Genomic DNA, 27822 nt, shown 5'->3' on the forward strand with positions numbered 1-27822 from the left:
GCAGATTTATAAGTCAAACAATTTTCCTTGAAAGTGAATAACGTGCTGATAGTGAGATGATCGTTTTTTTCTGTTTTCTTTTTCTTAAACATTAGGGGAAAACTAGTGAACGTATAAAGAGAGAGCGATGCATGGATCTATAAATAAATAAATAGATTTTGTTATAGATAGATAAATCTGTTATAGAGTTTGTATGAAAATTATGATAAAAAGTGCATGTGTAATACCCAGTTAATATGCATGCTTGTTAGCAAATATTCATTAATTTAAAAGAAATAAAACCTGTCAAAGTCTATCTTCTCAAAAGCATTAGAAATACGTAAAGAAAAATACATAAATAAATAACAATAAGGTTTTAATCATTTATGAATAACACAAATATAATTCATCATTTGAAATGTAAAATGTAAAATGTTTTGCTTGTGCTAAATTAAGAAGTTGAGAATTAAATGACACTTTGTTTGACGTTTTCTTAATAAATGACTTTCTACATTTTAAAGTATAGCTGAAATACCTTTTCATGACCACGTATGCAGTATCCATTATATATTGAAATATAACCTATTATATTTGGCTCCAATACCTTGTTTTCCATTTTATGATGCACTCACAAACAATACAAGATAAAATAAGAGCAAAAAAACCTGCATCACCGTATACAAAAAACAAGAATAGAAAATATTGTATTAATATTGGTAAATACTGAAACTATGAAGTGGTACATTATAACAAAACAACCATGTAATATGCGTGTGTGTGTGTGTGTGTGTGTGTGTGTGGTGGGGAGTGGGGTGAACTGGGGGACTCTGCTGGCAGACGGCTGAGGGGCCCCATGCAGTCTGTACTGCACAGCTATTCGTCTTATGTCTGTGCACGGTGACCTGTTAGACCATGTGACATCTGCCTGGCTGCCAGCACAGAAAAGAGATGCGGGATTGCCCATATGGAGCCTCCTTTCTCCAAATACTGACACACAGCTCAGCCCCAGAGTGTGTGTGTGTGTGTGTGTGTGTGTGTGTGTGTGCGCGTCTGACTGTTTCGTTTTGATTAATAAGCGCAGACGCACTCGGATGGGGTTACACATCTGTGAGGTAACAGGCGGAGAGGCCACGACTGAAGCGATGGATTTCACGAACGGCACCCCAGACAAAAATGTTTCATTTAAGTAACTTTAAACCGTGCAGAAATATGTCTGCATGAGCGCTTTGCTGCGTTTGTCAACTATTCGCTCCTTATACGTGATTTGGTGAAAAAGTAGTATGTGTAAAATCATATATATCGTGGAATTTCAAAGATGCTGCTTTGGCACAAATGCATTTTAGCCCGGAAACGTAGTTTTGAGTTTGTTTTGAGGTTGTGCACACTTAAAAGAATATGCAAAAATGTGACCTGACAGCTATGTTTTAAACTTAATTGACAGAATTAGGGTCAAAAATAGGGTATTCGTCAAAAGAAAATCATAAAATTTTAGATTTAGTTCATTGATGAAATTTTAACAAGCTAGGATTTATTGTTCAGTTTTAAAGGTACAGTTCACTTAAAAATGACAATTTTCTGAACTTCCTGTGTTCAGTTAAGTTTGGAATTACACGATGAATAGAAAAGGATTACAAAATTGTCTAAAATATATCTTAGAGTGATACAGAGGTTCCAGAAGAGGTCTGTTTTTTTTTTGCTAAAATGATAAATGGTGTGAAGTGGAACGATAAATGAATGAACGTCCTTCGCACTACGACATTACCCGTTTACTGGTTTGCTGCATGTGTGTGTTACAGTAACTGTGCATGCTTGCGCATGTGTGTACATGTGTATATGTTAGCGAGTAATTATGGAGGATAAAGACCCAGTTGTATAAGTGAAACTTCTGGGTTTGGGAGAGCAGAGCTGCTTTTCTGTTTGGCTGGCTTTGCTGAATGGAGCCATTCACAAGCCTCTAACCGCATGCTTTCTTTATCTTCATTGTTATCCCCCTCTTCCCTTCACCCACCGCAGCATAATGGCGCTCCGTAAAAGGGGCTGGGGAGCAGTCTGAAGGGGAGGGAGGGGGGTAATTGGGTGAAAGTGAAGAGTGGGGGAGGGACATGGAAAAGGACAGAGGACCCCGAAGAGGGGTTTATGGTGACAGACCAATGGCCCAAACTAAACCACCCATCATTCGTTGCCGACAAGTGATGATAGCGGAGGAATGCTTTTCAGGAAACACGTTAATTGATTGATTGATTTGCTCATTTAAGGACTGATTAACTGGCTTTATTTTACAATATGATATGACACAATGTTAACCAACATAGCCGTCAGCAGAATCGTGTGGGTTTGGTTGCAATGTGCAATGCTGTGATCCTCACACGTAAAAAGGGTTTAAAATGTTACCTTTTGGGGTACAACAGCGCGTTCCTGGAGCAGTACCCTTAAAAGTGTGTATTTGTATCTTCTTTAGCCCTATCAGGTACATTTTTGTACCTTAGGGCAGTAACACACACCCTTAAGGTACTAATATGTATGAAAAAAAGTGATATGTGCAGTGATATGTCTAAATTTAATGCCGCAAATGACACTATTCTTTTTATTTCTGATTTGGCTCAGACGTAATAGGTTTTGTTTAATTGCGCTGGGTGGCGTATATGGCTCAAAAACTAAATGAGGGTTCCAAGCATCAAAAGGTTTCATACAGATTTTATTGTTTGCTCATTAGAATGTGTCATGTTACTTAATTAATAAAGTTTCTGATCATAAATAAATAAATCATTGCTATTGGACATTTTTAACCATGATTTACACAGAACAAGAATTCATTACGAAACTGACTTTGATTTAAAGACCACAGTGCAACTCCAAAATACTGAATAATTGCCCTTTTATATCCTTTACCAGCCTCCTTCAAACCACGTTTTTGCCCATTTGGCTTTTTAAAATATATTTGCACTTTAAATTCTAACAAAATTTATGATTCAAATGCATGATTACTTTATTCTTTTATGCATTTTAGTGAAACATATATCAAAAGTAACAGTAAAGGCATTTATAATGTTTTGAAAGAAACTATTCTATTACAGATAAATGCTGTTCTTCTAAACTTTCTATTAATTAAAAAATAGCTGGCTGTTTTCAATAATAATAATAATAATAATAATAATAATAATAATAATAATAATAATAATAATAATAATAATAATAATAATGTTTTTGAGTAACAAATTAGAATATTACAATGACTTACAAAGGATCAGGGATTAAAGTGAGTAATAATGCTAAAAATTCAGGTTTGAAATCACAGGATAAAATGACATTTTAAAATATATTAAACTAGAAAAAGTCATTTTAAATTATAATATATTTTATATAATTTAAATGTAATTTAAAATTGTAATTTTTTTAAATCAAACTTTCATCAAAATTTTTTTTTAATCAAATAAATGCAGCCTTGTTGAGCGTTAGATACAATATAACCCTTTGAATTACAGTGCAACATATGAAATAATGGCATAAAATGTATTGTTTAATTGAAAACAACAACAAAACAACCTTTCCTTACTCATTTACTCAAAATACAGTTGTAAAATGATCACAAAGATTTGACACAGCTGTTCTGCAATCAAGCAATCACGGTAATACATGTGATACACTGTTTCAGGCGGGACCCTGGCTGATTGCGTCCCGTTACAACTGCGCCACCTGCTGGCGTTACGAACGTAGTACAAACCGCGTTACATTGACGACGTTATAGTGCTGCATTTCTCCAACGATTGTTTGCGTTAAAACAGACACTGTCCCCCAAATGTGTAAAAAAAAAGAATATATGTAACCCAAGGTCTGAATCCATGGCTGGCTGAAAGATGGTGAAAGTATACAGTTAGTTATAAAGTTAAAGTGAGTTACCGAACAAAAACATCCTGTCCAATCACACTTTGGACAGATTCTCAGTGCCAAAGACTGATTGATTAGGAGATTGTGAAGCTTTCTCCTCTCTGAATTCTGCTGTATTCCTGCAGGTGAGTGAACAGTGGTGTATATACTTTAGATTGGATAAAATGAGGCTTTTTCTGGTCTTTACGACAACAATGTCACACAGACCCATGTATTGTAGCAATGTAGAGACTGGAGCTAGTTGGCAGTAATCTCAATAGTGATTTTATGTCTAAAAGCATATTTTTTACATTTCTTTTTTTATGTCGGTTCAAAGCACGGTGTTCTGTGATTGTGAGTGTGATAGGCCTATTAGTTTTACTGTATTTTTATGTTCATTTTTTTTTTTTTTAGCCAGCCAACGAGAAGAGTTCCAGCTTCCAAACAAATCAACAGCAGGATCATCTATGGTGTCTCCAAGCGTGTTTAGAAAGGTTTCTTTACTGAATGATTCGGTATTTTACTCACTGATACTGATTGGCCCTACTGGCCAAAGGATGTAACGTTAGATACACTATAAAGTCTGTCTTTAATTACACAGGTTACTTACCCTCTAACATGCTTCACCTATAATAACCTGTATTCTTAGTAATGATGGTAGAAAGGTTAAATTATTGTAATACCGACAACTAACCCCAGTCTCTCATATTTAATATGAAGTGATAAATTCATACCTTGGTTCTAGGATAGGGCAGGGATCTAAAAACAACATGAAAATAAAGAAATGCATGAAAAATCGGTGCATTTATATGCAGTTGTACAACATAACAATGTAAAATAACTAAACAAATGATCTATATTAAATGAATAGTTTACACTTCGCAAGATGTTAATTAATGCACTTAAGCTGTGTGGAGTACTGTAAAAGTTTTATCAGCTGTTTTCAAATAAAGAGACTCATCTACAATGGCCTGAGGGTGAGCAAATATCAGAAGTTTGCGTTTTGGGTACGCTATTGCTTTAAGAGTCATGCGCTCTGGGGTTTTGTTTATTCAGCAAACCTCAGAGGCCCTATTTAAGGTCACATAAACATTAAACATTAGCCTTAGTGCAGTTAGTTCCTGCTCTTTTGCAGCTTGGCAGTCTGACATAAACGGTTTTTGTTCTTTATATCATATAAAAACTCACCAACATCTGCTGGAATGACAATGGCTTCGTCGGAAAAGCCCAGAGATAAAGCAAAAGATCTGAACTTTTCTATTAGGTCCGGCCTTTGTGTGGGTGACCGTCCTAGGAGAATGTTTCTGATTAATAAGTATGCTTCATTAATAAGTCAAACGCGAGTGATATAATGTATCAGCACAGACTTACCGTAAAGAGCTAGTTGAGTGTATTCTTTGTGCATGTTCTTGTATTTAAGGACCAAACTATAATCAGTGTAATTGGTCTCCACTATTGTGATGTCTTTTGTTATCTTGTGCCCTTAAAATGATAAAAGGTCATGTTATTAGTTTAAATAAGTAGTAAAGAAAGTATAAGATATACAGGCAATATCCTATATGAGATCAGGTAGTTTAAGGTAATAATAATAGCTTATCAGTTTAAGTGAATACAGTTTACATTCTACTTAAGATTCTGCACATGATAACTGAGAATAATGTCTTATTTCTTGTAGGTATGATGAAAGACTTCAATGGATTTTAATGTATTTGAAAGTTTTTGACATTTGCTAAATCTCACATTTTACACAGTGTGACTAAAGACAACATTAGATAAGAAACGGTCACAAATATGTTAGAAAGAGGAAATGAGACCTTACTTTTGCTGAAGTAAGTAAATTCTCCAGGAACATCTGTCTTCTCATATGAATAAACACTGATGGAGCATCCATACGGTCTGTCATTTCAAATATATACAGACTGTTAGCACAGAGCTGAAATATTTTGGTTAAGTGTATTTTTTCTGCACCTTATACTTCACATGGACAGATTCTCATTTCTGCACCTTATACTCCACATGGTCAGATTCACATTTCCTTTGGCGTCTGGTTCCAGAAGGCCTTTAGAAAGCTTCAGATGGCTTTTGAACATCGCAAAAAACTGTGACTCATCTGCAAGTCCCAGCCGGTACCATTCACCTGCGAACTGATAGTAAATGTCGTAAAGATAGTTAGCAGCAGTTTACTCAAGGCCCCAAAGGGTTCCAAGTGCCAGATGTTTCACTGAATACTGCTACTGAAACAATACAGTGGTTTGAAAAAGATTCTACATTTATTTTAATGCTAACCACATACGTTAGCCATGAACTAACAACTAAAAATGATTCAAACCGTTAAAACCAAAAGTTGTATTTGTCTGTATTATTTTTTTTTATGTAAACTATGGTGATGTGACACTGCCTCTTCACTGTTTGTTTTTGAATTTTAACTTTTGAACAAATGCTATATAAACACACAGCCTCCCTTGAAAAGCTTCTACTGTTAAATCAAAAACATTCATCCCCAAAATCTATTAAAGCACAACCCAAACGTCCGAAAACTCATACTCACTTTCTCCACATCGAAGTTGGGCTGAGGTTCAACGGCAAGCTGTGTGTCGAAAGCGTGCGTCCCCAAAAACGTACAAAGCAAAAGCACTACTGCCAGAGTCATGCTGAAAGTTCTTCTCATGCTGTGTGGAAAAGCGAGGAACACAAAACTGATGGCATATCAGCGAAGAAATGGGGAAACTGCTGGGTTTTTATTTGCCAACCGCAAGGGAATGTTTGTGGAGCACAGGAGCCCGGCCCCTAACACACAATGCATGTGTACTGTCAGTTAACCACAGACCAGCAATACAGTAAAAACAGTAACATTTTCCTATACAAGAGAAGCTGACTTGAAAATACAAAGATTGATGAAATATATTCCTCAAGGTATAATCCACAATGAATCTGATCACGGACACATTTGTCAGACATTCCACTGGTGCTCAATTACAGACGAAAACAGACAGTTAAAGGCATTGCACATGTGACACTTTCCAGATTATGCCTTTTAAAGCATTCTTTGAACAGCTCTGTGTGAAATGTTCCTCTACAGGCTGTGAGGATAACATGACCCTGGACTTTGACTTAAACTGGCCCAACACAAACGTTACGACACCGTTCTCCACAAAAATCACTACTACTCTAGTTTACACTTAAGGTAACTTCAACAAAGATCATAAGAGGACTACCTCTGATTGGTCACTTACTGTTGTGCCATCGCTAGTGCTTATAGCGCAATATGCAACTATTATTTTTTAGCTTTTAATTTGATAGGATGGAAAGAGAAGAGAAGTGGGAGAGAGAGAAATAGGGGGATGGGGTTGGGAAAGGTCTAAGAGCTAGGACTCGAACTCAGGATGCCCAAAGCTCAGCGACCCTTATTCTTCTGCTATGGATAGCCCATAGAACCACTTGCAGAAAAGTTATTTAATTTGACCCAGATAAAGGACAGTCTCAACATTAAAGGGATAGTTCACCCAAAAATGTAAAATCCATTATGAATCACTCGCCTTTACTTTTATTTATAATTATTTACCACTGTCAGCGCAGAGAAATGCAGTAAGGATATTGTAAAAACGGTCCTTGTGACATCAGTGGTTCAACCGTAATTTTTACGAAGCTACTTGATGTTGGCAAAGTTATGGAATCAAACCATCCTTAATTAACATGTGAACGACTTTGACAAAGAGGACGCTAAAAATGGGATTAGAGCAATATCTCTGCAATGCACTAGTGTTCAATTTGTTGTGTGTCACTTTGGACAAAAATCGCAAGGCTTGTATAATTAGATATGGTGTGACACTCTAATGAATTTTTCCCGTGTCAGTCATTTTGGAAGTTGGGTATTTAGAATTTTGTCATCAATTCAAGAATTCTAAGAAGTGCACTGGCGTGTTGTTATAAAACTTGCACCATGACATGATGGAATTCTCAGCGTTTTGGAACAGTGCCACCTTGTAGACGAAGTTATAATGAAATGTAAAAAAATTTTTTATAAAAACGCTAGTAACTTTTGATTAAATTAGCTTATGGTAAATAAACTGGTCTCAATATATTCCTTAGGTCAGGCCAAGAACATAAACTAATTTAGCCATAGTTGCTTGACCTTCCTGTCTGCTGTTTTGATTTCATTTTTAAAGGTGCTGTAAATATATTTGACTCTAATAAAGCATAAAAAACCATGTTTGCAGATATTTAAGAAACATGCTTGTTTATCTGAAAAACAATGCTACAGTCAATTATTCTCCTTTGAAAATGTGCATTCTGGAACGGAATGTCTGTGTTTGTTTTGATCTGTGAAGGGGCCGGGTGAAAAAACCCTTTTCAATATTTTGAATGTGGACTGCAATGCTCAGTTCAATGCTACGTACAACACCTTCTAAGCAGGAGCTGATTTTGCTGAGTTCAGTGTGTTTCTAGGTCAACATGTTTGTTGATCCTGGAACAACATTGTGATTAGCCAGTCAGATTTAAAGAAACATTTTATAGTGTTTGGTTCTTGTACACCAGTGTCATTCATCTATCATTAAATCTGATTTTAGGCAATGCTCATGGGTAAGATTAGGTTTAGGTGTAGAGATATGGTCAAGACTAAATTTTTGTATTAAAATGTTGTTCCAGGGTTAAAAAAATATTAAGAACACGTTGAACCAGGATGTGCATTTTTTGCGTATCGATGGCATGATGCAAAAATGGATCTCTGCAAACCTTTGCGATATTGTTTTTTTATTAACCATTAAACAAAATAAAGAAAACAAAATGCTAATAGAAACTGTTTTGGCTCTATCACCTATTGTCAAAATGGATAAACCATTAAATCGTATGTTGGCATTTTATCTGGATTCATCAGCATATTAGAAATACAGTTGTACAAAATTAATCTTAATAATGAATTGTGTTTGGCATATCACTTCATTTGGCACATAATTCATCATTCCTGTCATGATTACAGAACAATGCGTGATATAACAATACTTTGACTTCAGTTTAATTTAGCTCACTTTCAAAAAGAAGCAAACCGAGTTCTTTAGTAACAATGCATTTAAAATGAATTGGTATTAATATCGTATTTGGTTCGGCTTCTTTGTCGAACACAAAAAAGTAGTACGTTATAAGAGGCGAGGTCAGAAAGAAGTATGCAGTCAACATCGCAGTTGATTGCATTTAACAGCTTATTTTACACTTGAAACAGTACCAGCTCATTTGATTGAGGTTTTATGATTCTAATTAAAATGTATCCCAAGCTACTGTAATGTAGAGGAAATTGCTGAGAAACTGCAAACTAAAGAATCTTATATAAACTCTGCTTGTGTCAAAGGAATAGGTGTTAATGCACATTATATTCAGACCTTTTTTTAAAGGCCCACAATGACCCACAAACAAGTACAAATTCCTTTACATTGTGTCTTATTTTTAACAGCAACAGTAACAGTACAAAACAAGTCTATTAAAAAGTCTGCTTGAAACCGTGTCACATCAGCCACTATTTGTGCTAATTCACATTAAGAAAGTATCAAATCCATATTTCAGCTGAGAACGTTTACATTATTTTGAAGATTATCAGTGCAACTAGTTCATTTGTGTAAAATGTTGGTATTGTCACTAAGGAAAGAAACTTGTCTAGCGCCGGTAAGTCCCTTTAAAACGGGCTTGAATCTCCTCCAGAGTTTTGCCTTTGGTCTCGGGGACGAACACAGCAGTAAAGATGACACTGAGGGCACAGAGTCCAGAGAACATCCAGAACGTCCCAGCGCTGGTTATAGCATCCTAAAAGGAAACATTATTGATCTTGCATTAGACCTTTTTGTTAAAGGTTTCTTGGGAAAACACGTGGCTGTCAGCTCACCATGAGGTTCTGGAAGGTCTTGGTGACACAGAAGGCACAGGTCCAGTTTGCAAGCACACACAGAGCACTGCCCAATCCTCTCACTCGGGTAGGAAAAATCTCAGACATCACCAGCCAAGGAGTAGGACCCCAACCAAGAGCAAAACCTGATTAACACATATTTACGATAGCCTGTAGTCAATTTACTGACCCTTTAATATCTAAATGACAACTCTTGGAATGGTTTTAGCGTGTTAATCAATATGAGAACGATTGGTCTTGGTGGAACAAATCTGTGAAATGTGCTGCTGCTATTGCTGCAGAGCAAGTATCGGCTAGCTACTGCCAAGAAATTGCACACGGGGAACGTATAAAAGATATGTTGCAGCTTCTGCACGAATAAGCATATATAAATATGGCAGCCACCATATAAGATAATTAAACTATTACCATATACGTGGTCCTAGGCTACAATAAGCTGAACGTTTTATCTTTATAGTTTTTTATTTGATCTAAATTGAGTTGGACAAAATGCAATATTAACAGTTATCGAAGTGAACAGAAGCAACCCTTAACTGAACTGAGTCGAATAATGATACCATTGCCTTCTGTAGAGCTGCTTTACTGAAACTGAAGTCGCTTCACAATTGGCGAATTTTAAATTAACCCCTATTGCCCCGTTTATTAATACGAAGCTGCATTTAAACAATCTGTATGGTATGGGCCGATATATAATTAAATGCATCTTGACCACGCACAGTTCATCAGGAAATCCAGTACAGTTAATACAGTTGCTAAATACTAAGTTTCAGTGAAATACATTTGTCTAACCTGCAATGAAAAGGCCCATGCTTCCCACAGCCAGCCAGGCCAGGTCTATAGGAGGCTGCTCTGCCAGAGATCCCTGGGCGTCTGCTAGTACACTCGTGAGAGACGAGTTATTATGCTTCACAGTCAAGTGGAAATATACTCCAAACACTGCTTCACTAACACACATGGTGACACCTTGTGAGGGGGACACAAAATTAAGGACATTTTTAGTCTTTTTTTTTTTTTTTTTATACTTTTCCAAAAACAGTAGTGCAAATGGCACAATGCATTATAAAAGATTATTAAAGGGTATAATTTGCTGAAATTATCCAGAATGTGATATCTTGTCATAATTATAACCAAATTTAAAATGCGTAGTGTGATATTGAATTAATAAGTGTTCCAATGTATTAACTGTGGTTATATTTATTATGTACAATTATATGATTGTACAATGCATTATAATGTGTATTACAAGGCATAAATAACGCATAACAGAAAACCTTTCACAATGCATTATACAAAAAAAGCTAAGTGTTACTGTGCAAATTCATCAATTTATTAATGATGTTGCTACCAGACAAGATGAGGAGAACTTTCCTCCCAGCCTTATCCATGATAGCAGCAGCAATAGCAGTGAAGACCACCTGTGTGGCTGCAACGATAATAGTGGCCTGATCGCTGTTCTGTGGTGGAAAATAAAGAACAGTACAATGTGCAATTAGCATAAATAAAGCTGGACGAATGAATAAACTTTGTCAACAAAACTCACTTTGAAATGGGCCTGCTCGAAGATCGTCTCTGCGTAAAACATGATGGCATTAATACCAGTTAATTGCTGGAGAAGCATCATCATAACGCCTATGCCTAAAGGCTTGAAGACCCCAGGGTCCCTTAGATCCGCCAGACTAAAGCTTTGCTCCTATAATCAATCAAATGTCACCCTTAGTGACTTGTATACAGTTGTACACAAGCTTGTTTTAAATATTTTTTATATTATAAATTAAAAAACAGCTTATGAAAAGTGAGGAAAACTTAAGTGAAACTCTGGTTGGTAACCCATGTTTAATCATTTAATCAGTTCCTGTTGGCTAAAATTTGAGATATCTGAATTCTGCCATCTTTCACTCACTCTCATGCTGTTCTAAGACTTTCGCTCCTCTACGAAACAAAAAGATATTTTTTGAAATGTCAAAAAGTTAATAAAAACATTATAAAAGAAATCCATATGAACTGAGCAATGTAATTGAAGTCTTCATATTATGAATACTATATATATATATATATATATATATATATATATATATATATATATATATATATATATATATATACACACACACACACACACACACACACACACACACATAAATCATCATTATAAATAATTTCATTTGTTTTAAAAATAATTAAAATCATATTTATAATATTTATATATCAATTATAATTGCGTATCTGTAATGACATGAAGCTGAGTAAATGATGACAGAACTATTATTGTTTATTGTTTCATTATTGAATATTTGGTTTAAAAATGTTATATTAGAAATTTCACATTACTTCAACCTTGAAATGAGAAATATGTGATGTCTAACTTCATTTTTGTAGGCCTCTTCTATTCTAGCACACTCCCACTCCGCCGGGGCATCAGGACCCCTGAGGAAGTGCAGGGCCTCTTCTGCCTCCCTCCTCTTCCCTTGGGAGAGCAGGAATCGTGGTGTCTCCGGCATGAAGCACATAAACACCAGCATTAATGTGGGAGGGATAGAGGATGCGATTGCTAACCATCGCCAGTCCAAGAACAAACCTAAAAAAGCATTATTAAAAGTTAGTTTACCCTAAAGGGAATTCTGTCATTTATTTACCCTCATGGTGCTAGAATAACTTTTAAGGTATACAGTATACTACTACTGATCACACAGAATGGGTCAGGATTTCATACTCTTCATGCAAAGACAGCTTAGACAGAGCCATGCACAATGCCGGCTCTGTGTGGCTTTAAGAGGGGCATTCCTGAGCTAACTTGACCTATCCAATAATGCAATACTGAAAGTCTTTCACAAGGATCGCCAGCACAAATTAGGAAGGCATTCACACAAATCTGAGCTGATTTCAAAGAACAAATAAATGACTGGAGCGCAGAGATGCATTGGAAAAGAGACAGTATGAGTGTAAGATCTCCCTGCAATTGAAGAAGTTTGAAATGTGATCCTCCGCTTAAACATTAACGATAATCTCATATAACCAACCGAGAGCAGAACGGGTCTATTTACTCTCAAAAGCGCTCGTGTGTCATAACTAGAATGTCACAATTCAGTCACAAGAGGGTTAATACCTGTTATATAGGCTCCCATAATGCCTATCACAACCATAAGTTGCACGGACGAGCCCATTGCTCCCCTGACACGCTCATGAGCCGTTTCAGAGATATAAAGCTGAAGGAAAAAAAGACAAAAAAATGTTACGGATAATGCTCTATACAATCAAATTTCCAAAATTTGGTTCTAAAGCTAGCTGAGATCATTTCAATTCGATTAATGGGATTTATACAATGAATGATACTCACAGGTACAACAAGAGAAGTCACTCCACTGGCTAGACCAGTGAGGACCCTGCCCCCGTATAACATCCAGTGGTTCTGAGCAGCAATAATGATGGTAAACCCACAGATGAAGGGTAACGCACAAAACATAAGGCTCAATTTTCGTCCAATCCTCTCGACAATCCATCCTCCAAAGAGACCCCCCAGAGCGGCCCCAATGGTCACCACTGACTATAAAGAAAAAAACCACAACGTTGTAACTTTGACATGAGCATCTTCGCTAGACGTTTTATACAGGGACAACTACATTTGGATTTTGGCATTTAAATAAACCCGTCCCCTACTCAGACACTAATGCGTGAGTTCTGGGGAACTGAAAATGCATTTATTGTACGTACCCCAAACCAGGAAGCTTCATCCGCGCTGAGCTGCAGGCCTGGGTCTTGTATTTTGCGGAGTTCAGGTATTGCAGGAGAGCTGTAACCCAGGACGAATCCAAAACTCAGGGGTCCCAGAACTGCTGCGAATGTGGCGATATACAGCTTTCCATTCTTAACTTTACTGTCAAGCAAAAGTAAGTTCGTTACAGACAAATTAGCTAAGGATACGGTGATCATTCTAGTTAAACAAGTTTTCTGTGAATAAAGGGACACTGTATGTAAAGTCATTTTCAACTCGTTTCGCTGATAATATGTAATTATTCTTCGTTGACATTTTCAGCGCCAACGTTCTTTGAAACGTTTATATACCATTAATTCATGCATAAAAGTGACCACAAATTCACGCTTACTCCAGATAGGACTCCTGCTCTGATCTGTCCTCGTCTGTCTGCTCATCGTTGACCAAAAGTGGTCTGGTCTCCTCATAAACGTCCATAGCGTCTCCTCTCGCAAACGATGATTAAATAATCAAGCGCTTCATAGATAATCGCCACCGACAAGCTGTGTTGTTATGCCATACATTACAACTGACAAAACATACACAAGTTCAGCCAGCGAAGTATCACAAGCTTTGTTTTTCAGCATCCCTTCACCGGTGTCGCGCTATCAGCTGACACTTGCTGACAAAACGCTGCGATTTCAAAATAAAAGTCAGTTATTACTCGTTTGTGTTTGCGTACGAGAAAACGCATAAAATATTTATTGGCTTTTTTGGAACGTTTTATATAACAGTTTGTTTTAAAATACATATTTAATAAAATTGTCACTTTGCACTAAAAATAATATTTTTTTTAAATTAAAAATCACACATGCAGCCCTTACTCTTCTTTTGCCACGTAGCTGTTGCCATAGTTACTAAATGTTTCCAAAAGTGCTAGTTTCGAGTTCTGCACTATTTGTTGATTTGTTTTGGTCCTGAAAAACAAACACGAGGACTCTGGAAGTTTAAAATTTGCTTTCAAGTGCTTAAACTTTTACTTATGCATCTCGGTCGTCAACATGAATCCCGTTGGCTGTGCCGAGGTTTGTATTTTACATGCGTGCAACATTTCTTGCTGTGTGCGAGAGAGAAAGAGTCATACATGGATCATTTGAAATAGTGTAGTACATCTTCATGCAGCTGAACATATTAATGTGTTCTAAGAAGGAAGAATGCCCGTGTCATTCGAGCAATCAGAACTAGGAAATAATAAGCATTTAAATAACGTTTATTAATTAATAACGTATATTTATTCATTCATACAAAAATCAGTATTTCTCATTTTCCAGAAAAAGAAACCGGATATGTATGGTGAGCGAATAATGAAAGAGAAGGCCGAGAAACAGTAAGTGAACAAGATGTGTATAAACAATACAGCCGTCTACCTGAGAGTCATATTCACACATGTGCACACATGTCTAGTTATGAAGAAGGGCTTGGAGCCATGTCGCAGTCTCACTTTGACAAGGCTGTGTCCTGTTTCTCAAAGGCCATTCTACTCCTGCCATATCAGGTAGAGGCCAGGCCAAAATATGGATTGTATATATACTCCACAGTCATTTGGCTTAACGATATTTTATATTCTCCCCTGCAGACTGAGTTTTATGTCCAGCGAGCTGAAGCATATCTTCAGCTGTGTGACTTTCAGTCTGCAGCGCTAGAATATAAACACGCCTGCAGTCTGGATCCCCAAACTGTGGCCTACCCTCAAAAGCTCGCCTTCATCTACTACCTGCAGGTACACCGAGTCATTCATTCACAGATGACAGAAATCAAATTATGAGCTTTAAATATCACAATATTGTGTAGTTCGAAAGCGCAATTTTCCCTGCAATAAAACGTGCATGAATGTATCACATATAGTCCTCTGATGCTATTAATTAATGGCCATACATCTGTGTATGTTCTAACTTCATAGGGCCAGTGTTGTTTTGATTTAGGCAAGTTTCTGGAGGCTCTGGAGTCTTTCACAAAAGCTGCAGAACTCAAACCAACCTTCCGACCATATCACATGAGAAGGTCAGTTCTAGATATTTAAGTGCCCTTCAAAGATATATGAAGTCTACATGTCTCTGAACTATTACCTTAACTAACATAATGTTAACATCATGCATAAAATACCACTAGATGGCGCTACATGCTCTCTCTTCCCCTAACAATCATCACACACTGTTCTTCACGTTATTGAGCGCTGTTGCTTTTTTCCATTGTGTGTTTGTGCAGGATTTAACTAAATGCAACAAATTATTTATATGAGTCCTAAGTTATTACTGAATAAAAGGTAAATCAAAATGGATTTGGACAATCATGCCACATTTGAAAATATGTGTATATTTAAAGTAGCATTAATAATACAAAAAAAAGGCCAAAATATAGCTCAGTATCACCTTTTCATATCACTTATTTTTCATGAAAAAAGATTAAATAATATATTTTTTTAATTAAAGAACTACATTATTGAAGAAAATCAAAAAACGAACAAACAAACAAACAAACAAACAAACAAACAAACAGAAAACCCTATAGACATACTGTTCAAATTGAACAAAAAAGATATTTGGACAACCAAGCACATACTACTATCCTGAATTAGCGCCACGTGAAACATTATCATAAATATTATCATATCAAGGTAACGATTAAAATGTATATGGATAATGATGATCAAAAAGCAGAAAAGTCAGGTTGCAGTAAAAGTCTGAACAGGGTAAAGATGACCCTCCACACCCTCAAAAGGGTTAAAAGCTATTGATTAGAAAAGTGCAGTTAGTCGTTTAGTTTTGTTGACACTTGATTTGATATTTTGTATCTCATGCAATGCAATAAAGGCATTTCTAAGTGTTACATAAGTGTCAAAAATAATATTGTCCAAAAAAAGTTTTGGGCTACTGTGGATACCATGAGATCATAATTTTTGTATATGTATTCATAGTTTGGCTTGTCTGTCCGCTCTTGGCCGTTACTCTGACTGTCTTCGTTTGGTGAATAATTGGCTGGAGACGGATGGTCAGGCAGCAGACCTCTTCACCCTGAGAGCTCGGCTTTACCACCGGCTCAACCAGGTCAGAGCATCATTCGCAGCCTTCAGAAAAACATTTCTCTCTGAGTGACTGTAATCAACGGGTAAGAGGGCTGGGTGTCTCCTCAGATGACGTTGTGCCATCATGACTTGAGGTCAGCACTCAGGCTCAAACCGTGCTGTCCAGAAGCACAGGCGCTGCTGAAGAGGCTTGAGGAGACAGCAGAGGATTCCCATCAGGCAGCTGTTGATAAGGCACTGAAGGGAAAGCTTTCAGATGCACTGGGGAAAATAAACACCGCTCTGGAATATAACCCCAATAAAGCACGGTACTACCTCTTTAGGTGAGGGACAGAAGAGCTGCGTATTTACCGCTTGCTTTGCTTTTCTTTTATCAGTCAAAAATGTAGACACACTGATTATGTATATGACTATTTTCCAAGGTAAGGGTAATTACAGTTTATTTTATTCTATTCTATATTTTTAGCTATATAAGTAAAATAAGCTTCTTCAAAGCGCTGCATGATGGTACTATCATAATATATGTACACAAAACATACTGTGTTCAGAAACAAATTTAATACCAGCACTAAATTAGCATAAACCAGCCTGGATCAGAATGTACATTCATAATATTAATCTTGATTGAATAACACAAAGTGCATTACAGGCAATTACAAAAAGTAATTTACATAAGCTTGTTCCAAACCTTTATTAATTTAATCTGCTGAACGCAATAGAAGATATTTTGAACAATGTTGGTAACTTTCCATATTATTTTGTCTATATAGTCTCTATATAGTCTCTATATTTCCTATCTGCTCGTAGGGGGGTTCTGTATCGGCGCCTGAAAGACTTCACTGCTGCCATTGAGGACCTGATTCTTGCTGTTGAGTTCTGTGGGGTCGAAGAAGATCCTCCTCGAGGAGGCATGCAGGACAGTTCAGAGGATTTAGAGGAAGACGCTCAGACCCAGCTCGTACTCACATACAATGATTTTGCCATTCAGTGCTTCTCCCGGGGTCTGTACGGTGAAGCCATCATGCTGCTGAACAAGGCCATAGAGAAACAGAGAGACGCAAGCGAGCTGTTTATCAACAGAGGAGGTGTGGACCGAGAAATAAAGAGGTTAATGGGTGTTGGGCTGAAAGTGATGTGAAGATGGTGATATTTCTCCAAAATATAATCAGAGAGGAATTTATTGAATTAGAAATTCTTAAATGGCTTGGATGTTTCACATGACTCAAAAAATTGAGCAGAATTTGTATTAAAAGAGAAAATCTGTCTTTTTTCCCCCAGATTGTTTTTTTAAGCAGTGTGAGTGGACTTTTGCACTGGCTGACTATAAGCAAGCAGAAGAGATGGACCCTGAAAACACAGATATCTGGCTACGACTTGCTGTTATTCACAGTACACTGGGACTGCACAGCTATAAAGACAAGTAGGTTTAAACTATGTGGTTAAGTATGAAATTCTAAGCATATTTCTTTACCTTATGCCCCGTTGTATTATTTTAAAAATTCTTTTGTTTTTGCAGGAACTACCAGGAAGCAGCAGACAAGTTTTCTGTTGCTATAAGGTACAACCCTGGTGAAGTTCATTACTATGAGAAACGAGCCAAAGCTTATAGGAAAGTGGCCAAAATGGAGGAGGCCAAGATGGATGCCATCAGAGTCCTTATCTTGGAGCCCACCAATGATCAGGTTAGTCTGTCTGTCACATTCCCAAACTACGGTAAAAGTTCTTAATCAAATATAGATAAAATGTGTTAAAACTGCTGAATATGATAATTACAATGTAAGAAAAAAAATTGTTATATTGTGTACAGATCCATTTATACAGAAACATTAATAAAAAGTTATTTGCATTCAGAAAATGATTAAACATTATCTGGAGAATATTTAGAAATAATAGGTAAGAAATAAGGTTAACAATAGATAAATAGGCTTTAAACAAAGAAATAAAATCTATTTAACTGGACAAAACATAATAGCTTTAAGAAGAGAAAGAGCAACTTTATTTAGACGTTTTAGATGGAAAAATGTAAATGTGGTTTATCATTCCTAAATCTCATTTTAGGTGGTCCCTTTGCTGTTGAGTCTGCTCCCAGGATGCTCCTTGACAGATATTATGTCCTGTGCCACTGCTCAGTCAGTCAAAACCCAGCTGAGGGCAAAGATTCAGGCTTTCAAACTAGCAATCTCCAAGGCATCAAGGTTTGTACTGATGAATAAACTTACTGTGGTTTAGTTTGATTTTAGAGCTGCCTGGGTTCTCTTATCTTCTGAATATTTTATGCTAGATTGTGTGAATGTAGGTATATTGCTAGAAATCAGCTTTTAGTTTTCTTCTGCTAGAATTGGCAGGATGGCCCTTGTCAAAGAGGAGAGTCAGACACAAAAATCCTCACAGAAGTTACAGGCTGAAGATGGATCAGAGCAGATGATGAAGCCATGCGTCACTCAAAGAGAGGTGCAATGCAAGCTAGTCAAGAGAAAACAACAGGTAGACACGTGCCAGTAGTTTGCTGCTGGTGTTGTAAATACTAACCAATACAGTGATAGAGAGCAACATTACAACCCCATCTCACGAAAAGTACATATATATGTTTCTATTTGGCATAGTATTTATATGCAGAAATTGACTTTGGTTTACATATGATGTACACCAAGATTTTGCACATCATATATGCACACGAAAACAGCTTATTATATACTTGCGAATCATATGCATGCCCAAGTTGATTTCTGTGTATAAATAGCACGCCAAATAGAAACAGAAAATACTGCTGATGATTTTAATGAGACTGGCTTCCAATGCTATCACCCACACTGCAGATATTATCATTGAAAGTGTTGGAACCGGTACTATATATTTTAGATTTATTTGCCAAAATAATGTTTAGCTAGTTAAAATGATAATGCAAATTATGAATGTTTGAAATAGCAAAGTACAGTTTTTCCAGCCTTCTTAGAAAGCTATTATTTCATCCTAAAGAAATTATTTAAAAGAGCTAATTCATCACTACAGAAACATAAATTGTATTTTAATCTTAGCACAGTTTAAAATGGCTGTACATTCTGCACAATGTGCAGAATTATTCACTATTAAAGGTCATATTTGGTTTAAAAAAGTGGGCAAAAATATATTCCATATAAACTTATTTTATTTATATTCAAAACAGTTTTTTTCTGAAAAACCAAAAAAGGTCTCCTATAAAATGTGGAATAAAGAACAAATTATTTGCTCCAGTTATAATTCTTTCATTTTTTATGATATCATTCCCAGTTAAATGTGTGTGTTTTCTCAGAAAGGCTAAATCTTTTAACTTGTGACATTAATCTCTTCTGTTTATGATGTCAGTTGAATCAAGCTGTGAAAAGAGCCCTGCAGCAGAGGCAGCCCCTGCACTATGACGGGCCCCGTCTGGCCCTTCTACACACCGTACCTGAAGAGCCTAGAGCTCAGGAACGGCCCTATGCGTGGAGGAAATTCGGGGGCTTCGGACTCAATTGTTGAAGGCTCACTGGTATGAAACCATTGATAGTAGTCTCAGCGACTCCGGTGATGGATTAATCTATAATACCCCTCATGCTTTGGGATTTCGATTTAAAAGAATATTTCAAACATAAAAATGTAGTCATCTTTTAGTCCCTCTCTGATCCTGTATGCCATTCTTTCTTCAAAAGATTATTTGAAGAACACTGGAGTCCCAGCGTTAGAGTCTGAACATAAAAACATTTTGTAATACAGATTTGGAATGAGATGAATATACGAATTATGTATTAGATTTCCTTGAAGGTTAGGGGTTGTTTTGGCATTGTATTTGATTGAGTCAATTCCTTGCTATAGTGCTGTGAGAGTTGTTTTGTTCATAGCAGCTGTTGCTTCTCAGAGGTCCTCAGCAGCTGGGGAAACAGCTGAGAAAGTGAGCGAGAAAAGAGAACAGTATAAAAACACCACTGGCAGCTGATCCCAGACTTTTATCACAGACGTTTACACTCCCTTGCTAATAGTGAAACACATGTTTTCAGCCCCTAGAGGAGACAGCCCGAGATTTTTGGGCACTGCAACAATGGAACAATCAGACGTCACTTTCTGACATTTATTGTCCTTGTGCAAAAAGAAAACATACATGAAATAAAGACTTTAATTTCTGTAACTGACCATTTAGTCCAGTCTACTGTTATGTAGACTGTGAAGAGGACATTCTCTCAGCTGTGTGGTGATTTATAATCTCCACTTGATTTCCATCTTATCTTTGTAGACGATGAAGTAACATTATACTCACATTAGAGCTTAGTATTTTAGATGCTTTATATTGATTTTAACACAGATGAAAATGATGGATATGCTTACAGTCTTGACAGTGGCACAAAGTGTATAAAGGTCCTAGATATGTGTCATTTTTTTCCAGCTCACAGCTTTTAAAACTGTTTAATGGAGTTTTTGTATACTGACAGCTTTTTACTGTAAATCAGGGTGGAAAAAGTACAAAATAAATAATTAATATGCAAACGTCTTGTAGTGTATTTCAGCCTATACATTTCAGTTTAGTGTACTAGTTTTGAGTCTCAAAACCAAACTGGAAATGTCAGATCGAGTGTGTTTTTGGACATATGTTACCCACAAAATCTTGTGGTATTATTATGCAAAACATTTAAGGGATCATATGATACGATTTCAAGTTTTCCTTTTTCTTTGGAGTGTTACGAGCTGTTAGTGCAAAGACTAAAGTTTTAAAACCAAAGAGTTATTCTTTTTGAATTTTTATGAATTGTCCACACCCCACCAAAATGGCTTGTTTAAACATGACCCCCACTTCTCTACATCACAGTGTGGGTTTATTTTCACAACACCACTCAAATGTTTACACAAAGAAAGAGGCGGAGCTGTTATTCTGGCTGTAGTGTTGTTGCCGGCGCCGTGTTCAGGAGACATGTTTGTTGTGAAAGTGAAACTACTTTCTTTGTGCTTCCAAAAGAGAACAAAACTAGAAATCAGTGTATTCAAGTTGTATTTACAACACTGTTCCAGATTGGTTCAACACAAATATTAGACTGTGCTTAACACATTTACTGAAAACTGATTCCTAAAACCTGCAGAGCAGCTTTTGCCGGCTGTGCACAGAGACTATAAAGTGGAGCAATTCCAGCTCTGCAAGAGCAGTTTAGTTCTTCTAACTCATGCCCTTTAAGTACGTTTTCTCATTAAAAGACGCTGCTACTATATATATTCAAACGTGAGTTTTGAGCAGTGTAGAGTAGATCTTCTTGTTTGCCATTCCTCAGATCAAAAATGCAGATATGGTGTTATGTTTACCCTGCTAAAAAAACAACAACAATAGATATTTCAAGGCATCATGTAACAGGATAAAACACCTGATATATATCGAAATAGACCTGTGCATTAGTCTAAATCCACACTGTCTCTGCTGTCACTGTCTATGATCTCATCAGTATTAATAATTATTGTAATAATCTATTAGAAGATTCCCACAACTACTGTGAAGCAAAAAGCTGCATGTCTGTAAGAAAACAATCCATCATAGCCAGATGGTGATTAAACCATTGAACCATTCCTTTAACTGCTTACTTATTATTTGTTTGAGCTGCCAAGAGGTTTTTTTCTTCTTCACAAAATTAGACTAGATGATGTTGACTGTACTACACAAGCTCTATTACACATACAATGCAGTGAGGTTATGAGACAGCAATATAGCTTATTACTCTTTGAAATATATATCAAAGCATAATGCATATTGTTTCACAATCAAATTTTTTTTAAACAAGTAGTTGAATTAATATGCTTTTCGAAAAGTTTGGCATAAATTGTGCAATAATCAGTATGCTAGTATTCCATGTCAAACTGAACCTAGGTGGTTAAGCTAGATACTAATTCTCAACTCTTATCGAGCATATCTAAAACCAGTTAATTAAGATGTTTGGGTTGACTTAAAAAGTTCAGGTGGATGTTTTAGAACAGTAAAAGTTTTACATGCAACAATACAAGTTTGGGATTGTTACAGCTTTGTTTATTTGTCATCTTTTGTATGCATGAAACAGATGAGCTCATATTCGTCTTTAGGCCACTGTGAGAGGAGCCTCATGCCTCTAGAGGGCCTCGTCTCCTGCGTAGCCTATACATCTCATTTTCATGATGTTTTTTTATGAAATGCTTTACTAATGTAGGGTTCATTCTTTCTCTAAACAATGAAACATTTGAACCTTTCAGTATTGGGTGATCACATATTGCGATGTCTTGATGAGTAGGACGTGTTCGCATGCTTGCATATGTGCTTTGTTACTAAATCATGTGGCGTGTTTCTGGTTGAACATGCTAAAAAAACTAAAATGGCTGTAGGCTTTTCATGCGCATTTTTATATTCATCTAATACAGTCATGATTTCTGGTTAGTACAAACAGGGATAAAAAGTGCCTCATGCCCATAAATAATGGTTAAATAATACTGGACCCTAATGCTGTTGGTCTGTTCTCCCAGAGGACATCTTGTTTAGACACATGGCATCATGGATTCTCTTAAAAACCAACAGATAAAAAATCTAAAGCTGACTGCCTCTGCTAGAAGTCTTATAGCGGGCCATGGTTGGATCTTCCATTGGGACAATAATCCATAAAAACCTCAAAACCAGAAAAAAATGGGTCACTGAGTAGAAAATTAAGCTTTTGCCATGGCTGTCCCAGTCCTCTGACCTGAACCCTGTAGAAACTGAGAGAGGTGAACAAAAGAGGAGAAGCACCAACATGGAGCTGGTATTCTGAAGGATCTGGAGAGATGCGGGAAATAGGCTCTGATCTCTTATCGGGTAAACTCTTCAGAAAACTCAGAGCTGCTAGGACGGTGCCAATAATTATGGCCAATGTGATTTAGAGATCTAATATGTTTCGATGTTACGCTATAATTTATTATTTTTTTATTTAGAGAATATTTTTGATCAGTGCATATATCCATATTTTTAGCATGAAGCTCATTCAGGAATTACCACATAATTAACGTCAGCTTTTCATTCGTGTCCAAACACTGGCAAGTCGAGGAAGATTTTAGTTTTTAATAGTTGCACCAAGTTTGACATTAACGTTTGAGGTAGAAGGAAGTTGATTGTCTTGTTTCTAATACATTACCTCAAAAACAAAAAAGAGGCTGAGAAGTGGAAGAGGGCTGTGGCAGACGGGATTTCATGCTGCCAGCCAGCAGTCTAGGTACGTTTGCTTTCGAATGAACCTCACGGTGGTGGGGCTTGGTGGAGTTTCCTCAGACATTGTGTGTGTGTGTGGGGAGACCACTAACAAAGTGGTTTTAAACAGACAGTGGCCATAAAGACGCCCAAAAGTGCTTCACACTGGTGTAATAAAAGTGTAAGGTTACTCTTTTTGGCAGATTAAGACAGACAGCCAGGAGAGTCACGGGTTGCCAGCTTCCCCCCCAGACAAAAACACCTTTCTCTGGGCACAGGAGCTGGTGGCCTGGCCTCTAGTCAAAGTCTTTGCAGACCAAAATTTCATTCACGTTTGCCGGGAGACTGTTTTGTCTAAAACATGCCGCGTGTGTTTGTAATTTTTGGAGAGTGTTAGGAGCATGCAGATGGAGTGACTTAAATGGACTGAAGTCTGAAATTCAATGAAGTTTCAAGAAAGCCACAAGATTTTTCTTTCTTCTACACATCGTAATATAACAGTTAATTTTCCTTAAATGTACATAAACACAGTGTGTTCAAAATAAATGCTGCAATAAATTCTGGAAAAAAACTATTTTATTTAAAGATGAAAAATGTGATACATAAAATTAAACAGTGTAATAAATAAATATATATTTACATTAAAAACGACTGCTAAAAATCTCCAATTTGCTTAAAAATGTGCCCTCCCTCAATCCGCTGCAGTATATTTGAAAGCGTTTGTTTGCTTCTTTATAGGTTTAGTGTAGAGTTTAGTTGTACCCAGATGATGTCTGACCTGTCTGGCACAAACAGACGAATATAAAGAATTAAATGGCCTCTTTTACAGTCTCTTAAACGGACATAGACAAGTGGTCCCTACTGAGGAACCTTTGAAAGACAGTTTATTCATTTTGGATAGATAATGCGTCTGCTGTTTTTTTGTGACTCATAAACTTTCCAGCTGGGTTTGATGAGTCAAATCCAGTCTTGGTTATTTCTCTTTTCTTTTCAGATGAACTCTTCTTGTAGTGGAGATTCTTCACTGTCGCAATCCTTATCTTGTCGTGCATCTTTAAACACATGTTTCAGTACCTTTTTAGTGATTCTGACATCAATCGGGCATCATGCAATCCCTGCAAATAAGTTGTCCAAGCCATACTTGGCCTGCTGGGAGGTCGTATAACTGTTCTCACTTTCAGAGTGCTGTTAACAGACACAGTTTCTTGCATTACATGGTGCGTGGCCGGGATTTGTGTAATGGCAGGCCAGGACCACAGCTTCGCATCCAGTGTTTTTGAGGAGTAGTCCAGATAGTCCGTGCTTTTTCCTTGATCTGAGGCTGTGAAGTCTGCCATTAGAGAAAAGAAGTGCGATTAACATGATGGACAATCTCTGGAAGGTTAAAGGTATAATTCACCCAAAAATGACAATTCTGTCATCATTTAATCACCCTCATGTTGTTCCAAATCTGTATAACTTTCTTTCTTCTGTAAAGAAAAAAGTACTGGTAGCTTATTGCAATTGCAGTAAATGAGCACTGAGGCTTTTAAGCTTATACTAAACTAAACACAAAAGAGGTGCATACCATATTCAATTTATATTTTAATATTCAGTTTATATTCAATTGCCTACATATATATATATATATATATAACTATATTCAAAGTCTTCCAAAGTTGTATGAAAAAGTATATCTTGTTTTACAGTACTGCTACTAATGTTATTAATAACTGCTCCAAACTAATCTTTGCAAGCCAAGCTAAATTCCTGGCTGAATCATTCGTCCTTGTGAACTGAATCAAGTGATTCGCTGAAAAGATATGACTTAAGAATGCATATTCGCAAATCTAACTTTGCAGTTTTTCTTATGATTGATTGCCTTTTAGTGAATAGTCTTTCTCCAAAAGACTTAATATAGCATATGTTGTATGGGTCACTTTTATATAATTTCTCAAGCTTGATTCCCCCACCTGCTTCATTCACGCGAAAAAGATCAATCTGCACCTTTTTTGTTCCTCAGAAGAACAAAAGTTGTACAGGTTTGGGATGACATGATGGAGAAAAATGACAGTTTTTATTTTGGATGAACAATGCCTTTAAATGCTCACTATGAGACTGTCATCTTAAAGTGTCTTTCAGGGTGAAGATCACCTCAACAGCTTCGCTCAGATAAAAAGATGCATCATACACAGCAACAGAGGGTGTAGCAGTTGAGTTTGGCTGCATTGCGTCCCGTCCCCACATAGCGGTTCTTCTTGGGCAGCAGCAGAATGAAGGACACAGCAAGCGACACATGATAGAAACTATGGACATAAGCGTAGTCCCACTCCTGCAGGAGTAAATGAGCAAGTCATTACCGCAGTTACGCAAACATGCTTTTCTGACAAACTCTGTGATGTGTTCCCATTTAAGAGCTGCACGTTCATATTTATTACCTCGAAGTAGAAGCGTAGCATCAAAGCAAGAGCGCCGAAGCAGCACCCTGGCCCCACTTGTTGAGTGTAAACACTTTTGTCTGGATAAAGGCCTTTTTTTTCCTTCATTTTTTGCAACTGGAGCGAAGCAAAAACAATATTGTAAAACCTTGTGAAAGCATTTGTGGTAGATAATAAAATGTTCAGTTTCCATGTTGTCAATACGAGCAAAATACAGTTCCTCATCAAGTTTATTTGGAGCTCTGCTCTTAAAAGCACTGTAAGAACAGCATCTGATGTCTCTCAAACTCACCCATTTGACTGTTATCATGAAGACAGCTGTTCCAATGGGGCCCGAGTAGATGCCGTAGCCTAAGCGGTCCTGGTAGATTCTCACAGCTGATGTCAGCACCCCAAACATGGTGAGCGAAGACCTCTTGGGTTCATCGAAATCTCCCAGAGCTGGATCCGAGCAAATAGACACATATTCTTGACGTGACACAGCGGAATGCAAGTTATAAACACTTGTATTTTAAATCACTTTGCTTGGCTGTTTGACCTGTGTGGGAGTGCATATCTGTGTCATACTCTCACAGAACATGATTGAGATTTGCTCGCCGTGAGGATACAGAGATGCGGTTGGTATTCGCTCACCTAGCAGCGTGACCCACATGGAGATAGCTGTGCCATACACGCTGAAGTACTCCAGGATCTCATACTTCATGAAACAGAGAATGGACAAGCCCGGACCATCACATGCGTGGTAAATCTGAGCACAAATGGAGAAAACACATGACTGCTAAGTCACCTTGATACGAAGGTTCAGGCTTAGAACATAAATGTCAACTTAAAAGGTTCTAAGATAGATTAGATGAAAATTTCCGCGGTCTTGTCTGGAAAAAATTATGAAGAAGACCTTGTTGCCTTTACTAATGCTGTCAGACTGAACAAACTTAAGTAGCCTGAGTTTTGTAAACTATTCGTTTTGTAATGAACATTCAGCTCACACAGAATGTGTTTCGTGTTTCAGTTTGCTTTTTAATAGTTTTTTTTTACTTAAAGCTAGATGGACGCCTGTACCATGTACCAACCTGCACCCACTGTCCCATGTCTCATAGCTTTTTAAGAGTTTCGTACATGAGCAGCACATACATCTAAAGTTAAATGTAATATAACATATAAAATACTTTTGCATTAATTTAAATTAAAACATAACTGTTATGTCTATATAGGTTTTATAGTATTTTTACCTCTTTTTTTTTTCTTTTTGAATTTAAATTTGCACATTTTTACCATTTCACTGCCTTGCTGCTTCTTTATTGCATTGACATAAATGTAAAATATCACTTACATATTTCCTAAGTAAAGTCATAGGACAGATTAAATTAAGTTTCACTTTTAAAAACATTTCTCTAGACAATTTTTTGTTTATTCTGTTTCTTAAACAAAAGACCATTTTCTGTGTGAACTCTGCCTTAGACACAAGTATATCATTGCTAATAAGAGATACACAAGCTATAGGAGAGAAGAGAGTAGTACTATATATAGTAGTACTATACTATATATTTCTCCACATGTCAGTAACATTTATAAAAGCCTCTTTTCTCTTACCGCTATGAAGAACATTGTGAAGAAATAGACCATGGCCTCCATGTGGAAACCCCTCTTGGCGGCGACACTGGCTGCAGGCAGGAACACCAGACTGCTGATGGTGGGCAGCAACATCTTGGCGATAAACGCTCCCAT

The 27822-nt window shown here is 36.9% G+C and overlaps 4 protein-coding genes across 7 annotated transcripts; 1 reads left to right on the forward strand and 3 right to left on the reverse strand.

Moving 5' to 3' along the window:
* Positions 1 to 3475: 3475 nt before the first annotated feature.
* On the reverse strand, positions 3476 to 6881 carry lcn15 (lipocalin 15). Of its 2 annotated transcripts, none has more exons than XM_043238134.1 (7): positions 6392 to 6881; positions 5848 to 5987; positions 5663 to 5739; positions 5215 to 5325; positions 5032 to 5133; positions 4578 to 4602; positions 3476 to 3826 (listed from the first exon to the last, which is right to left on the reverse strand). In XM_043238134.1, exons 1-7 carry the CDS (start codon positions 6509 to 6511, stop codon positions 3682 to 3684), a joined length of 720 nt encoding a protein of 239 aa, XP_043094069.1. In that variant the 5' UTR covers positions 6512 to 6881; the 3' UTR covers positions 3476 to 3681. The 2 variants fall into 2 exon arrangements, with proteins under 2 accessions (XP_043094069.1, XP_043094070.1); XM_043238135.1 differs by having other exon boundaries at positions 3685 to 3983; positions 6392 to 6878.
* Positions 6882 to 9290: 2409 nt separating this feature from the next.
* Positions 9291 to 14101, reverse strand: slc2a8 (solute carrier family 2 member 8). Of its 3 annotated transcripts, XM_043240851.1 has the most exons (10): positions 13837 to 14101; positions 13445 to 13607; positions 13071 to 13277; positions 12840 to 12939; positions 12100 to 12311; positions 11277 to 11426; positions 11082 to 11190; positions 10526 to 10699; positions 9716 to 9861; positions 9291 to 9636 (listed from the first exon to the last, which is right to left on the reverse strand). In XM_043240851.1, exons 1-10 carry the CDS (start codon positions 13920 to 13922, stop codon positions 9490 to 9492), a joined length of 1494 nt encoding a protein of 497 aa, XP_043096786.1. In that variant the 5' UTR covers positions 13923 to 14101; the 3' UTR covers positions 9291 to 9489. The 3 variants fall into 3 exon arrangements, with proteins under 3 accessions (XP_043096786.1, XP_043096788.1, XP_043096787.1); XM_043240853.1 differs by lacking the exon at positions 12100 to 12311 and having other exon boundaries at positions 11277 to 11305; XM_043240852.1 differs by lacking the exon at positions 11277 to 11426.
* A 263-nt stretch (positions 14102 to 14364) lies between these two features.
* LOC122344990 (tetratricopeptide repeat protein 16) lies at positions 14365 to 21017 on the forward strand. The gene is made up of 13 exons (XM_043238682.1): positions 14365 to 14509; positions 14756 to 14811; positions 14889 to 14979; positions 15061 to 15204; positions 15385 to 15485; positions 16399 to 16528; positions 16615 to 16829; positions 17314 to 17591; positions 17785 to 17926; positions 18023 to 18188; positions 18565 to 18701; positions 18843 to 18990; positions 19849 to 21017. Exons 1-13 carry the CDS (start codon positions 14486 to 14488, stop codon positions 20002 to 20004), a joined length of 1788 nt encoding a protein of 595 aa, XP_043094617.1. The 5' UTR covers positions 14365 to 14485; the 3' UTR covers positions 20005 to 21017.
* A 4775-nt stretch (positions 21018 to 25792) lies between these two features.
* mymk (myomaker, myoblast fusion factor) lies at positions 25793 to 27822 on the reverse strand. Its single transcript, XM_043240646.1, has 5 exons — positions 27688 to 27822; positions 26731 to 26845; positions 26390 to 26538; positions 26098 to 26214; positions 25793 to 25991 (listed from the first exon to the last, which is right to left on the reverse strand). The coding sequence occupies exons 1-5, from the start codon at positions 27820 to 27822 to the stop codon at positions 25845 to 25847; spliced, it is 663 nt and encodes a 220-aa protein (XP_043096581.1). The 3' UTR covers positions 25793 to 25844.

This window comes from Puntigrus tetrazona, chromosome 5 (assembly GCF_018831695.1).
Source record: "Puntigrus tetrazona isolate hp1 chromosome 5, ASM1883169v1, whole genome shotgun sequence".
Taxonomy (NCBI): domain Eukaryota; kingdom Metazoa; phylum Chordata; class Actinopteri; order Cypriniformes; family Cyprinidae; genus Puntigrus; species Puntigrus tetrazona.